Source organism: Mauremys mutica, chromosome 4, assembly GCF_020497125.1.
Source record: "Mauremys mutica isolate MM-2020 ecotype Southern chromosome 4, ASM2049712v1, whole genome shotgun sequence".
Taxonomy (NCBI): Eukaryota; Metazoa; Chordata; order Testudines; family Geoemydidae; genus Mauremys; species Mauremys mutica.
In genome coordinates, this window is record NC_059075.1 from 67032674 (window position 1) to 67048886 (window position 16213).

At 45.3% G+C, this 16213-nt stretch overlaps 1 protein-coding gene across 3 annotated transcripts in view; it reads left to right on the plus strand.

Moving 5' to 3' along the window:
* Positions 1-16213, plus strand: part of SLC8A3 (solute carrier family 8 member A3) — a 197408-nt gene that overhangs the window by 33926 nt on the left and 147269 nt on the right. For all 3 annotated transcript variants that reach the window (XM_045012194.1, XM_045012196.1, XM_045012195.1), the window contains exon 2: positions 12142-13964. In XM_045012194.1, the coding sequence (XP_044868129.1) occupies positions 12199-13964 (1766 nt within the window). In that variant the 5' untranslated portion in view covers positions 12142-12198. The remainder of the gene's footprint in view (positions 1-12141; positions 13965-16213) is intronic.

A 16213-nucleotide genomic window follows, 5' to 3' on the forward strand; every position in this document is an offset into this window, starting at 1 on the left:
GGCTTTGCTGAAATGGGATTCCCTAACTCTGGTGGGGCGATAGACAGAACGCATATCCCTATCATGGGACCGGACCACCAAGGCAGCCAGTACATAAACCGAAAGGGGTACTTTTCAGTGGTGCTGCAAGCACTGGTGGGTCACAAGGGATGTTTCACCAACATCAACGTGGGATGGCCAGGAAAGGTACATGACGCTCGCATCATCAGGAAAGGACTTACTTTCCAGACCAGAAAATAACCATTGGGGATGTTGAAATGCCTATAGTTATCCTTGGGGACCCAGCCTACCCCTTAATGCCATGGCTCTTGAAGCCATACACATGCACACTGGACAGTAGTCAGGGGCTGTTCAACTATAGGCTGAGCAAGTGCAGAATGGTGGTAGAATGTGCCTTTGGATGTTTAAAAGCGCGCTGGCGCAGTTTACTGACTCGGTTAGACCTTAGTAAAACCAATATTCCCATCGTTATTACTGCTTGCTGTGTGCTCCACAATATCTGTGAGAGTAAGGGGGAGACATTTATGGCGTTGTGGGAGGTTGCCGCAGCCAGACACCAGGGCGGGTAGAAGAGCGCAGCAGGGCACACTGCGCATCAGAGAAGCTTTGAAAACCAGTTTCATGACTGGCCAGGCTATGGTCTGAAAGTTCTGTTTGTTTCTCCTTGATGAAAACTCGCCCCCTTGGTTCACCCTACTTCCCTGTAAGCCAATTGCCCTCCCCTCCCCTCCCCCCTTTGATCACCGCTTTATTGCAGAGGCAATAAAGTCATTGCTGTTTCAAATTCATGCATTCTTTAATAATTCGTCACACAAATGGGGGGATAACTGCCAAGGTAGCCTGGGTGGGGTTGGGGAGGAGGGAAGCACCAGGTGGGATGGTGGAGGAGGGAAGGATAAGGCCAACTTTCTGTTGCTTGGACAGTCCTCTAGGGTGGAGTGGTTGGGTGCCCGGATGCCCCCCCACTGTGTTCTTGGGTGTCTGGGTGAGGAGGCTATGAAACTTGGGGAGGACAGCCGTTGGTTACACAGGAGCTGCAGCGGCGCTCTGTGCTCCTGCTGCATGTCCTGCAGCTCAACAATACGCCGGAGAATATCAGTTTGATCCTCCAGTAGCCTGAGCATTGCTTCCTGCCTCCTTTCATCATGCTGACGCCACCTATCATGATCCCGCCACCTTTCCTCTTGCTCCCGCCACCTCTCCTCCAGAGCGTCTCTCCTGTCCTTGAGTTCATTTTGTGCTTTCTTGCACTCTGACATTGTCTGCCTCCACGCATTCTGCTGGGCTCTTTCAGTGTGGGAGGACTGAACGAGCTCAGAGAACATTTCATCACGAGTGCGTTTATTTCGCCTTCTAATCTTCACTAGCCTCTGGGATGGAGCTGATGCAAGGAGTGTTGAAACATTTGCAGCTGCAGGAGGAAAAAAAAGAGAGAGTAGTATTTAAAAAGACACATTTTAGAGAACAATGGGTAGACTCTTTCAAGGTGAACCAAGCTGTTACTATTACATAGCACGTGTGCTTTCTTTACAAGGTCACATTTTGCCTCTTGTATTGAGGGCCTGCTGGTTTGGTGTGAGAGATCTCACACACACACACACAGGGCCAGCTGGCAACAGAATTTGGCTTGCAGGCAGACATGGTAAGCGACAGTCTTTTGGCTTCTTTAACCTTCATAACATCTGGGAATGGTTTCAAACAGCAGCGCCCTCATGTCCCATACCAAGCACCCGTTGGGTTGGCTATTTAGAAGGAGGGGCTGTGGTTTTCCGGTTAATGTGCAGCAAAAATCCAACTACCCCCCCCTCCCCCCGCCCAGCCAGACACACACACACCCCCTATTCTCTGGGATGATCGCTTCACCACTCCCCCCCACCACCTGGTGCACAGGGGGGATGATTTCTGTTCAGCCACAGGCAAACAGCCCAGCAGGAATGGCCACCTCTGAATGTCCCCTTAATAAAATTCCCCTATTTCAACCATGAATGATATCACTCTCCTGAGGATAACACAGAGAGATAAAGAACAGGTGTTGCTTGAATGCCAGCAAACACCGGGACCATACGCTGCCATGCTTTGTTGTGCAATGATTTCAGACTACGTGCTACTGGCCTGGCGTGGTAATGGAGGACAGAATAAGTCTGCCCTCCCCAGAAACCTTTTGCAAAGGCTTTGGGAGTACATCCAGGAGAGCTTCATTGAGATGTCTGTGATGGGTTAGATCACAGAAACCCCTCTGGAAGCTGCCAACTGATGTGCCAAGACTACCTCTGCTCCTCTTTTCCCTGCCAGCTTAGGACTCCAGTACCCTGTTTTGTTGAGCCAGACACTCCCGTCTGCTCTAACAAAGCCTCCGGGTCTGAATTACTTGCCCCAAAACTGCAGGTTTACCTGAAAGCAGCTCACAGAAGTGTGCTTGTCTTTAGCACTCAGCTGCCCAACTCCCAATGGGGTCTAAACCCAAATAAATCCGTTTTACCCTGTATAAAGCTTATGCAGGGTAAACTCATAAATTGTTCGCCCTCTATAACACTGATAGAGAGAGATGCACAGTTGTTTGCTCCCCCAGGTATTAATACATACTCTGAGTTAGTTAATAAGTAAAAAGTGATTTTATTAAATACAGAAAGTAGGATTTAAGTGGTTCTAAGCAGTAACAGACAGAACAAAGTAAGTCACCAAGCAAAATAAAATAAAATGCGCAAATCTATGTCTAATCAAACTGAATACAGATAAGATTCTCACCAGTTCCAGAATGCTCCCTTTTGCAGGCTAATCTCCTTTTAGCCTGGGTCCAGCAATCACTCTCACCCCCTGTAGTTACTGTCCTTTGTTCCAGTTTCGTTCAAGTATCCTGGGGGGTGGAGAGGCTCCTTCCTTAGCCAGCTGAAGACAAAATGCAGGGGTCTCCCCAGGGTTTAAATAGACTTTCTCTTCTGGGTAGACACACATCCCTCCCCCATAAAATGGAGATTTGGAATCACATGGGCATGTCACATGCCCATGCATGACTCAGGACTTGCAGGTAGCAGCCATTACCCACATGCTACTTTGAACGTCCTCAGGTAGACTTCTTATGTGGATTGGAGTCTTCCAAGCTCTTTTGTCTGTTAAGTGCTTCCTGACTGAGCACTTAACTTGCACATTCCTTTCCCAAGAAGTGACCAAATGTTCTAACTAAGGCTACTTAGAAATCAAGCAAGTATACAGCCAATGTTCATAACTTTGAACACACAAATGGTACCTGCATATAACTAAGATGAACATAACCAGTAGATCTTTACATAGATGTGTTACATGGCATACATAGCAAAACCCTATTCCAGTTATATCATCCATACATTTATAAGCACCCCCCATAAAGCCTTTTGGGGTGCACTGTCACAATGTCCCTGTAGGATTTATGCTCCATCCCCGTACACATTAACAGACTTTTCCAGTAGCTGTACTGGTCGTGAATGCATCCCAAGTCTTCAGGGCAAGCATGTTTAATGATTAATTTGCTTTTAAACCATGTACAATATTTACAAAGGTACACTCACCAGAGGTCCCTTCTCTGCCTTCCAGGTCCGGGAGCCCGCCTTGGGTGGGTTGGGAGGGTACTGGCTCCAGGGAGATAAACAGTTCCTGTCTGTTGGGGAAAACAGTTTCTCAGTGCACAGCAAGCAAGCAATCTTCAACCGCCTCCTCCTCCTCATCTTCCTCGTCCCCAAAATCCGCATCCCTGTTGTGTGAGAATCCATTGACAGAGTCCACGCACAGGGCTAGGGTACTTGTAGGGGCACCCCGTAGAGTGGCATGCAGCTCATCATAGAAGCAGCATGTCTGGGGCTCTGACCCGGAGTGGCCGTTTGCCTCTCTGGTTTTTTGGTAGGCTTGCCTCAGCTCCTTAAGTTTCATGCGGCACTGCTGTGGGTCCCTGTTATAGCCTCTGTCCTTCATGCCCTTGGAGATTTTTTTCAAATGTTTTGGCATTTCATCTTCTAGCATGGATTCATCTCCCCATACAGCGATCAGATCCAGTACCTCCCGTTCGGTCCATGCTGGAGCTCTTTTGCGATTCTGGGACTCCATGGTCACCTCTGCTGATGAGCTCTGCATGATCACCTGTGCTGATCAGCTCGCCACACTGGCCAAAAAGGAAATGAAATTCAAATGTTCGCAGGGCTTTTCCTGTCTACCTGGCCAGTGCATCTGAGTTAAGAGTGCTGTCCAGATTAGTCACAATGGAGCACTCTGGGATAGCTCCTGGAGGCCAATACTGTCAAATTGTGTCCACACTACCCCAAATTCGACCCAGTAGGGTCGATTTCAGTGCTAATCCCCTCGTCGGGGAGAAGTACAGAAATCGATTTTAAGAGCCCTTTAAGTCGACAAAAATGGCTTTTTCGTGTGGACAGGTGCAGGGTTAAATCGATCTAACGCTGCTAAATTTGACCTAAACTCGTAGTGTAGAGCAGGACTTAGACTGAAGTCCTCTGTCCACAGAACAGAAACACCACCAGTGCAAGCTTCCTCTGACTGCCCTCCTGACATGCCCTAACACTGACCCGCAGAAATCATCTCTCTAGGAGAAAGCAGGAGTTCAGATGTCACAAACCATTCAGTCCTTGAGCTTTCTGTTAAGAGTACCACATGTGGCGAAGTACCTTCTTCTCCTCAGCAGGCTCAGTCCTTTTTAGCCTTGGAGACACAGGCTTGGGCAAGGCAAATCCTTATAGGTAGCCCAGGGTCTGGCTATTCCTTTCCTCAGTCAGTCCCTTGTGCTTGTTTTCCTTTCCTTCTGGGGAGGGAGTGCAGCCTTCCTTCCTGGAAGGGTTTGGTGTCTTGCTGCACCTAGTCTACTGGCAGCTTCCTTGCTTCTGTCACCCCTCTGCCCTCCTTCCATGCAAGGGAGGGTTTAAAAAGGTCTCAAGCAGTTGGAGTCCGCTGAACCTAATTAGTTCCCTGGTAACCCCTTTTCCTGCTGAACCTTATTTTCCCATGGTTCTCTCTCCTCAGTGGATAGGGAGAGGCCCTTTAACCCCCTGGGACTAATTACTCCCCACCCGCTGTAGCTGTTTTTCCTGGGTTTACCACACACACAATGGGCCAGTTGTTGTGGTTTTGTGCAGTAGGAACTGGTCTGAGACAAACATTCCATGTCACCTGGGCAGCTGTCAGATGGCACCAACTTTTGGTTACTTTCAAACAACGTGGAATGTAAACTAGCAATGATGAAAGATTTTAATAGTCCGCAGGGGCAGCTCTAGGCACCTGTGCACCAAGCGCGTGCCTGGGGTGGCAAGCTGTCGGGGGGTGGGGAGTGCCGGTGGTTGCTGTGAGGGCGGCAGTCAGGTCCGCCGGTCCCGCGACTTCGACGGCAATTCAGTGGCAGGTACGCCGAAGGCACGGGACCAGCAGACCTCCCACAGGCATGCCACCGAATCCGCGTTACCAGTGGACCTCCCGCAGGCGTGCCGCCGAAGGCTGCCTGACTGCTGTGCTTGGGGCGGCAAAATGCATAGAGCCGCCTCGATAGTCCATTATCAATCCCCCAAGCCATCCAGTTCTCCAGAGATCATATTCTTTACAAATGCTCACCTCTGTTACTTGTCACCCTCTTGATGATTTAAAACTGAATTTTAAATCATTCGGACTCACCATTTATGCAGTTTGTTACTCTTTATATCGCTTGAACAGTGATTTCAATGGAGTTATATTGATTTATTCCTGCTGACGATTTGGCCTAATGAGTGTTTGTGCATTCCTGCATAATTTAGAAATGGCAGAAACTTAGGGCTTGGCTACACTTGAAACTTCAAAGCGCTGCCGCGGGAGAGCTTTGAAGTGTGAGTGTGGTTGCAGCGCCAGCACTGGGAGCGCTGCAGGTAGTCCTCCTCCCTGAGGGGATTAGCTTACAGCGCCGGGAGCCACACTCCCAGCGCTGGGGCACTGTTTACACTGGTGCTTTACAGCGCTGTAACTTGCTGCGCTCAGGGGGTGTTTTTTTCACACCCCTGAGCGAGAAACTTGCAGCGCTGTAAAGTGCCAGTGTAGCCAAGGCCTATCTCACTGAAATTTCCCAAGTGGCTAGCTCTGATTTAGGCTTATGCTCCAGGGCACTTAGCAAAACAAGGGCCAGATTCTGATACCCTTACTCATAGCAAGTAGTATCGTGTTCTCCAATTAGTCCTATTGAAATCAATAGGGTTACTCCGGGAGTAATTACTCGGTGTGATTGAGAGGATCAGAATCTGGTCTTAAATAAACACTCTTAAATAATGGAACTGTAATTTTTTGGATTTCCATATGTATGGTACAAAGTTTAGAGTTACAGTATTATCTGAGATAATGGAATTGAGTAAATACAGATAATCATTATGAGATACTGTAGAGCAGATGTGGTTTTGTACTTCTGTTTCATCATGGAGTTCAAAATGGTAGCTGTGTCAATTTTTTTTTACTATGTCAGGATGGTGCTACATAGTGAAATTATAGAGTAGTGTTTTTTACTCTTTTTTCTTTTATTTAAACAGCAGAAAGCCAAGGAAAATAAATACAACTTATGTTACTGTAACAGTGATGAACTGGGAAAATGTCTGTATTATTTCTTATTAATGTTGTGCGTGGCTTGTGTATGGCTGAATGCACAGAGTTAAATCAAAGGAGGCTGTAAAGGAGCTCTTAGGGGACCCAGCAGGAAAGGTAAAACAATGACAAGGCTCAGAGAGCCTTTCAAGTACGCAGCTTCAAGAGAGTGAATATAGCAATGGCTGGGTCGTCAACTGGGGGAGGCAGGGGGGAAAGTTACCTAGTTAGATCCATCCAAGCTACCGTGTTTTACTTTTCCCAAACTTAGGATCAAGGGAGACCCTGGATCTGCTCGAGATCACGCGCTAAAAATAGCAGTGTGGCTGCAGCAACATGGCTGGTGGCTCAGGATAGCTACCCAAGTACAAACTTGCCCAACCCTTTGGATCCATACGCAGGCGGCTATTCTGAGCTGTGCTGTGATAATTGGGTCTATACATTTACCCTTATTGTGAACTCAATGTAAAAAGTGAATGAAAGTTCATGAAATGTTATAGGTTATTGTGACAACATATGTTGATAGGGGAAACGTGCAAAAAGGAAGACAGATTGAATTAGTCCAAATAAAGGCCCACTGACGTAACTCAGGGACTGCGTGAAAATCATGCCTGGTAAACAAGAAAAGATTGGGACTGGAAATTAATGAACCAAAATTGGTGTGTTGGAAATTAGCCCTAATTGGTGGACAAAACAATGAAGGGATGGGTTATTCCACCCATCACTCCCTTTTGGGGTCCTCAAAAAGAAACTTTAGCGGGAAAAACTAGCTACCAAAATGTTGGCTGACTAAAAGACGAGAGAGGGAAGGAGTGAGTTTCACCATTGTGCTGCCACCCCCACGATCTCTTGGGATCCTAGAATCCAGCGTGACCCCGCTGTGCCTTTTTTGTCCTAATCCTGAGAGACCTCCTGCCAGATCAGGCCAGAGAGATTGGGACCCAAATGACACTGGCTTCAGCTAAATCCCGAATACCACCTGGGCTGTGAGACTGTCTCTTCCCCCTTTCCTCCCTTATTTCCTATTTCTTCTCTTGCCTAGCTCTCTCCTTTTTCCTTCTGTAGTGTCTGGCTTAGTCGGCCAAGACTGCATATTTTGCAAAACTGCTATAAGCATGTGACCAGAAAGGCAGCTAAATGCACTCTGGGCCAGTGGGAGCCGCGATTGGCCAGACCTGCGGACGGGGCAGGTAAACACAGAGGCCCGGCCCGCCAGAGGCTTTCCCTACAGAAGTAGCGACCCCTGTTTGAGAAACCCTGTCGTATACCAAATCCCAAACCTTGTTTAAAACTGTTTTAATGTTGGATAGTTTCAGGGTTTTGTTAACAACACCTTTGACTCTTTGGGTGCCTTTATTCCATCTAACTTAATACAACAGCTCCCACCCTGCTGCCATGGCCACACAGCTATTTTTAGTGCATCAGCTTGAGCAAAGTTAGTGCATGTCTGTCTCCTCGGGCTGGGAAGCTCGCTCCCAGCTGCTGTGGGGAGGTATCCTCAGAGGCAGAGGGAGAATGCTGCAAGCAGTGTAGTCTCCCAACTCAGAGATGGGGAATAAGCCAGACTCACCTGAACTACTGACAGAGAGACAAAGTGTAGGTAAGGAAATGTGCCTGTAGGTCTCTCTAGTTTAAATCCACTTCTGTAAGCACAACATGCCTTATGGGCACAATAAATCCTGCTTGGTTTTGAAGAAGCTATTTCTGACTCATTGCAAATGTGTGCTGACACAGGCTCCTAGAAAAACCCTGGCAAAGTCTAGCCCAGTTGGACCCTGTGAATTAGTCACACTTGGTACCCAGAGGGGTGTAACTCAGAGACCCAGGCGGAGAATGGTTGGATCAGGAAATTCCACCCCATAAAGAGGTGGAGGCCTGGGCCTGCCACATGAAAGCGGTGCACTTGGGGGATTGGAGGAGGGTCTCAGCCAGGGCAGTTTGGCCAGGAACTGTGAGAGTAATATGTAAGGGTTGCAGTTTACAAGTGAAAGTTTTCTTTGTAACAGAGTATTCTGTTCTATTTGTGACAGTGTAATGTTATTTGTATTTGCTTTAATATACAAGTGGCCAAATTCTGCTCTCAGAGAAGCACAGGCAACTCAGTGATTTCAATTTGAGTTGCCTAGATGTATCTGAGGGCAAAATTGGATCTTGCATAAGCAACGCAGGCGACTGATGGTTGCAGAGAGAATGTTAACTTTTGTATTTCCTGACTTATGAATGTTTAATATTTACGTTAATGTTTTATTAATATAAGTTTTTAAAAATCTAGTAAATGTATCGTGTTGCAAAGCACTTTTGCTCTGGTTCCCAGAGGGCTACGGAGGATGCTGTATTGCGATTTGAAGACTGTTTAACTTAAAACTGTTATGTTATTGAAAGCATCTTAAGGTCTCATCTTGCAGTCCCCATGGATCTCACTGGGGAATTCCTTTGGATCTCACTGGGGAATTTTCTCTCTTTCAGGATGGCAGGATTGGGTCACTTGTTACACTATCTTTGAAAATGATTTTGACTTCTGCTTAATGTGAACAGGGCTCATTGCAACAGTTAGTGAAAAAGGGGCAGAAATATGTTGCCGAGCTTGTGTTTTTATTCTGGAACCAGAGGCTAGGTTTGGAAATCCAAAAGTGTAAATAGAAGCTACCAACAAAAGAGGTTGCTTTAGAAATCTCATTCAGTTAGTTTGAGGAATAATCTGTATAATGATTCATTATTAAATATTTTTTTTAAATATTGGCTGGCAAAGCCTCAGAATGGTGTGAGGGATGAACTGCAGTAGAAGCCATTAGAGCTACATAAGGTAGATAAGTAGAATCGTAGGGGTGTATGGCTGGAATGGACCTTTAAAGGGCATCTAATCCAGCCCCCTGCGCTGAGGTAGGACCAAGTAAACCTAGACCATCCCTGGCAGGTATTTGTCTAACTTGTTCTGAAAACCGCAAAGGATGTGGATTTCATGTGCTTGACTATCCTTATAGTTAGAAAGCTTTTCCTAATATTTAACCTAAATCTCCTAGTGTTAATTATAGAAGAAGGTCAAACCACAGAGGGGGAGGCTGGGGGTAGCAGTGATTGATTCGAGGGAAGGAAGTGTCATTGCTAATATAGTGTATGTATGATACTCTGACTGACTTAGGCACCTAAGTCACTTTAGAAAATGCAGTGTAGTTGTAGCTGTGTTGGTCCCAGCATATTAGAGAGACGAGGTGGGTGAGGTGATATATTATATTGGATCAACTTCTGTGGTGAGAGAGAGCTTGTCTCTCTCACCATCAGAAGTTGGACCAGTAAAAGGTATCACTTCACCCACCTTGTGACTTCTTCTGAAAATGGGATGAGGGATGAACTGCAATAGAAGCCATTAAGGCTACATAAGGTAGATAAATAGAACCATGGCTGGAATGGACCTTAAAAGGGCATCTAATCCAGCTTCCTGTGTTGAGGTAGGACCAAGTAAACCTAGACCATTCCTAGCAGATACTGACGCTTCCTATCTCATTAGACAGGGTCCCATTGAGACATCTTGACAAAGCAGCATGGGGAGCGAGCATGGTTACTGCCTGTACTGTGCCTGTTCAATGGATACTTTCATCTCTGAGTCTATCAATCAGGCATCATATACCAGCCACAAGTTAAAAAGAGAAACAGAAAGATAAGGCTTTAGAGAGAGTAAGTTGGGGAGAATCTGTCACTTTTGAATTAATCTGGGTAGCTCAAAGAGGTGTTTATTTCTTTCCATCTTTTTCCATACCGGGGGGTGTGATATGGATTTGTGGTTCTGATACTGCATAATCAGTTCTCTGCTCTCCGCTGTGCTTTGTCAAGGATGGCTTTGTTCATTTGCAGTCTTTGTTCATTCTTTCCTTCCTATTTTGCTTGTCTCTCTAGATTCTTATCTGGATGTTAAAAATATTTTTGTAGATTCTGGGAGATTGTGCCTGCTTTTGGAAATAAGTGAGTGACACAACAAGATGATGGTGATAAAATAGCCATTTGCAATGCATTTGTTCACTCCAGTAACATTTAAGTGCTGCCTGGAATAGACACAGTGTTCTCTAGCCGCTTGAGGAACTTGTGGTTGGGTTTTCAAAAGCATCTAAAGGGCAGGTTTTTAAAGGCACCTAAATGCCATTAAAAATCTGCCCGTGAGTGACTTGGGAATACAAGTCCCATTGAAAATCAGTGGAGATTGAAAGTCCAAGGGACATGTGTTTCTAAGGTTCTTAGGTGCTTTTGAAAATCCTACTGTTAAGATTGAGATTCCATGTGAAACTCTGTGTTCAGATTCACAGGGCTCATAGTAGATTAACTAACCGTTACCCAAATGCCTCAGAAAGCATACTGTGACTGAAAGAGAACAGCCTGTTTTATGGCAGTGTGTACTGTTTAAACCCGGTTGTTAACAAATAGAAAGTCTACTAGCATATAATGCAATGAGTAGCAAAATACTGTAGGTGGGCCTGGTATGTGATGTACCTAATTCTTCCACCTGGTTATCTTTCCTGGTTAGTTTAGAGGGGAGGCAATTTTTACTTTATACAGAACTTGAAAATAGGGGTGTGTGTGTGTGTGTGTGTATCGATCAATCAATTGATTGTAATGTCACTGGGTACTTGAATTTTGCTACTGTATATGGGTTCATTAGTGTAGCTCTTTCCGGCTCTGGTATTATCAAGCCTTTCAGCAGAGCATTACCAAGTTCTTGTTTTTTGTTTTGTTTTTCTAAATTTTGGTGTGAATTTAGTGGTACTGAAGAGTGGCACGCTGATGGCCCTGGAGAGTGGAGTCATCTATGCACAGCCTGGGTACATCATGGCAGTAGTAGTAGTAGTGACAGTTGTGTGCCAGAGTCCCCTGCCAACATGTCTACCCCCTGACTTGGAGGCACCTCTTCTCGCGGAAGAGAGAATGTCAATCTCAGTGGCCCACTCAGGGACTTTCTACTGAAATTCCCAACAAGGGTGCTAATTGTGGTAGTAGTTTGGTCGTGCAAACACCTCACCTAGTTTGCTGGCCTCAATCCCGCTTACTGATTTCATATATAGGCTACTCAACAGCATTAAATAGTACGAATTGTGTCCCCACTAATCCCCTAAGCCACTTTATCCCGTTTAAGTAAAGGGTGAGGGGGAAGGAGAGGTGAAGTAAGTAACTTCTTTGTTCCTTGCACCACCCTGATCCAACTCCAGTTTATTTTATTATAAATTCATCTGACACGGACCTCCACTGAGCTATTGGGAGACTTGTAACTGGGTATTTGGTCCCTAAATTAAACAAATTGTTGGTCAAGAATTGGGTTGATATAAATAATTTCCCTCTCGGTTACTTGTTTATCAGTTCTTCTGTCTGTTCAGCATCTGACCTTCAAAGATAGCATTGCTCTTTGTGATTTAAATTTAAAGAGTCTCTACCACTGGTGAATACCTTTTTTCTAAGTGGTGGAGAGACAACCCATGTATTTCTACTACAGCTCCTCAGCAGTGAGGTATTAAAATGTTTATATGAGAACATCACATCTTGCTTGCCTCTGTCTCATGCTTCCTCCCATTTCTGTTTTGTTCCTTTCAGATACTTGGCGTTTTCAGAAGACTGTTGAATCTACACAGTGGAAGTCAAATTTTGTGTATGGCGTGGTTAAGGTTGCAGCCTCTCACCTCAGCCTTCCTCCACTTTGGGCTGGTTACCTTTGTGCTGTTTTTGCATGGTTTGCAGGTGGACGCTGGCATAACGGGAGAGTCTCTAAGTACAGCACAAAACAGCTCGTGCTCAGGATCTTCCGATTGCAAGGAGGGTGTTATCTTGCCAATATGGTATCCAGAAAACCCATCCCTTGGGGACAAAATTGCCAGGGTTATTGTTTATTTTGTGGCACTTATCTACATGTTCCTCGGAGTCTCCATCATTGCAGATCGTTTCATGGCATCGATAGAGGTCATTACATCACAAGAAAAAGAGATTACAATCAAGAAACCAAATGGGGAGACCACCACGACTACCATTCGGGTTTGGAATGAAACTGTTTCCAACCTAACCCTGATGGCTCTAGGTTCTTCTGCTCCTGAGATTCTTCTGTCATTGATAGAGGTATGTGGCCATGGATTCATAGCCGGAGACCTGGGGCCCTCTACCATTGTTGGCAGTGCGGCTTTCAACATGTTTATCATCATAGCCATCTGCGTTTATGTGATCCCGGATGGGGAAACCAGAAAGATAAAACACCTGAGGGTGTTTTTTGTCACATCTGCATGGAGCATCTTTGCTTATATCTGGTTGTACATGATCCTTGCCGTCTTCTCTCCAGGCGTGGTGCAGGTCTGGGAAGGCTTGCTCACTCTGTTCTTCTTCCCTCTTTGTGTCCTCCTGGCTTGGGTGGCAGATAGAAGGCTGCTCTTCTATAAATACATGCACAAAAAGTATCGTACTGACAAGAACAGAGGCATTATCATTGAGACAGAAGGTGAACACCCTAAGGGAATAGAAATGGATGGCAAGATGATGAACTCCCACTTTCTGGATGGAAATTTAGTAACTATGGATGGGAAAGAGGTGGATGAATCTCGCAAAGAGATGATCCGGATCCTCAAGGATCTGAAGCAAAAGCACCCAGAAAAGGACTTGGATCAACTGGTAGAGATGGCCAACTACTATGCCTTATCTCACCAGCAAAAGAGCAGAGCTTTTTACCGCATCCAAGCTACCAGAATGATGACTGGAGCTGGCAACATTCTGAAAAAGCATGCGGCTGAGCAAGCCAAGAAAAGCACCAGCTTGCATGAGGTGCAGGCAGATGAACCTGAGGAATTCATCTCCAAAGTTTATTTCGATCCTTGCTCCTACCAATGTCTTGAGAACTGTGGCGCTGTCCTCCTGACAGTGGTGCGGAAAGGGGGCGACATGTCCAAGACCCTCTATGTGGACTACAAAACGGAGGATGGCTCTGCCAATGCTGGTGCTGACTACGAGTTCACAGAGGGAACTGTAGTCTTGAAGTCAGGGGAGACCCAGAAGGAGTTCTCCGTGGGGATCATCGATGATGACATCTTTGAGGAAGACGAGCATTTCTTTGTCCGGCTTAGTAACCTCCGTGTGGTTGAGACTGAGGAACCTGCTGAGCTCAACAATTTGCCATACCCAAAGGCCATACTGACTTCTCCTTGCGTGGCCACAGTGACTATCTTGGATGATGACCACGCAGGCATCTTCACATTTGAGTGTGATGTGATGCATGTCAGTGAGAGCATTGGCGTGATGGAAGTCAAAGTCCTTAGGACATCAGGTGCTCGAGGTACGGTCATAGTCCCATTTAGGACAGTAGAAGGGACAGCAAAAGGAGGTGGAGAGGATTTTGAAGATGCTTATGGGGAGCTGGAGTTCAAGAATGATGAAACGGTGTAAGTACCCCTTAATTTCTTTTACCTGTCCTAGTTACTGTGATTAACTCCAAGTTTGCCTCCATCACAGGTGAATGCAGACAACAGATAATGGGCTACTTTCTCCAGCTCTCCTTCAATTTCCATACTTACCTCTTCCAGGCAAGAACCCTACAGCAGGATCTAAGAGGGTAATACCTCCTGTCCCTTTCCTCCCAGGAATTACAAAATGGGGCTTGGAAATCTCATCAATGAGAAGACCTATAGTCCTCAGAATCATTGACTCAAACCAGTGAATTGAACTTGGAGACTGTACTTAGACATTTTCACAATCCTTTAATTTTGAGGATAGCAGCTATGATCATGAGTAGAAGACAAAAGGCATGTTGAGGCCCAATCTTTCAGACCTTAGTTAAATTAATAGTCCCATTTACTCACTGCCAACATAAATGGCCAGATTTTCAATAGTCGCTAAATAGGGTGGGATTTTCAAAAAGGCTCAGCACTGGCCAAACTCTGCTCCTGTTGACTTCAGTGGGAGCAGAGAGAGAGAGAGAGCAGCTACGAGCACTTTTGAAAATCCCACCCTATTAAGCTAAGAGAACATTGAGAACAATGAGAACTGTTGGGAGCTCTGAGCTCTTTTGAAAATCTGGTCCTAGGTGATGTGAGTAATAGTTGCAGGATCAGGCCCTTGGTCGCTAAACTGAACCTCTATTGTATAGATATTTCTTCCCTTAATCCTCTCTCCCTATCTTTTTTTTTTCTTCCCTCAGCAGACAGCAAATTAAGATTTGAATTTCCCCATGCAATAGACATGTTAGTTATGAGAAAAGACAGAGGAGAGAGGAAAAAAATCCTCTACATAGGTTTTTAATTGACTCTTGACTATGCTAATTTGGGATATTAAAAGTCCTTCTGTAGATTTGGTTTTCAATCAAATCCGCCACCTCCAGGTAAATATAAGCCACTTAGCTAACAAGGGCTCTTCCCCTCCCTCGAACTCCAGATGTACATGGTCTGCTTGTACAACCAGGTGTTTCGTGTGGTACCTGAATCCACAGGATTGGCAGCTAAGCACACCCTGTTGCTGGCTTGTGTAATAAGCAATAATTCCAGTCTGTGTGCCCCTGCAGCCTCTGCCTAGAGCTGCTTGAGCTAGGCAATACTCTACCCACAGGCCTTTCTTTCCATGGATCTTAGCATAGGCATTAGGGGGTGGGCTAAATTTTCGGCTTTTGAGTAGCCTTCTGTGTGATCATCTCTGAGTAAGCTGTTCTTCCCTTTGAGTTTATTTGCTAGTGGTTTTCCCCTTAAAAATACTGCAGTATTCTACAGTAATGATCCAAAACGCTGCAACTCAGTGCCTCCCTGCGGCTCCATGACCTAGTGTTTTCATACAAAACAAGACACAAGCACTCCTCCAGCCTGGGGAGGGAAAGGATTGCATGGCCTCTAATGGTGTGAACCAGCCTTGTTAATTCAGCTCTTTCATTATGAACAAACGTAACTGATGCGAGAGTAGTGAGTAATAAAGACCAGAGACATAATAATGTCTAACTGCTTTAACTACCTTCCATTAACATTAGTGGAGGATGAGGAAAAATCGCTTAGTAGAGGGAGGTGGTTTATGGACATGATGCTAACATTCCCTAATGCTGAGTGCTTAGGTGCCTCTTGTTAAAACCCAATCACTTGAGAAATCAAAGGAAGAATTGTGCTGACTTGCAACTGGCAGCAGAGAAAGGAAATTGCTGTACCAAGTCATCTTATACAATACACATGTAGATGCTGGTACACTGAGCTACAGAGTAGGGATGCCTGAATTCTGACATCTTCCCATGGTCTGCACCTACCTGTCATGTTTTTTTTTAAATTCAGTTGCTGTCCACGACCCTGGTATTTGATTGCACGTGCATGTTCTCCCTTGGTAGATGAACAGAAGTTGCTGGTTGGCTGAGATCACCAACAGTAAAAGTAGGCTTGGAAGGATTAGATTTGTGGTGGTAAATGTCAATTTCTTGACATATGATGTTGACGATTTGTGTTTCAATGGTTAGCAAGCTTTAACTTTTTTTTAATCTCAACATCTATTGTCATTAAATAGTCTGATTGTCCCCCCCTCATAATTTCCTGCAACTGTGAAAAATTTATATTGATAACGATAGAAAAAATACTTAAAAATAAGCCTCAACATGAGATGTCAAAATTGTGAAAATAGACACATTGAACTGTGCCAAGCCTGAATAAAAGATTGAAGGTGATCAGCT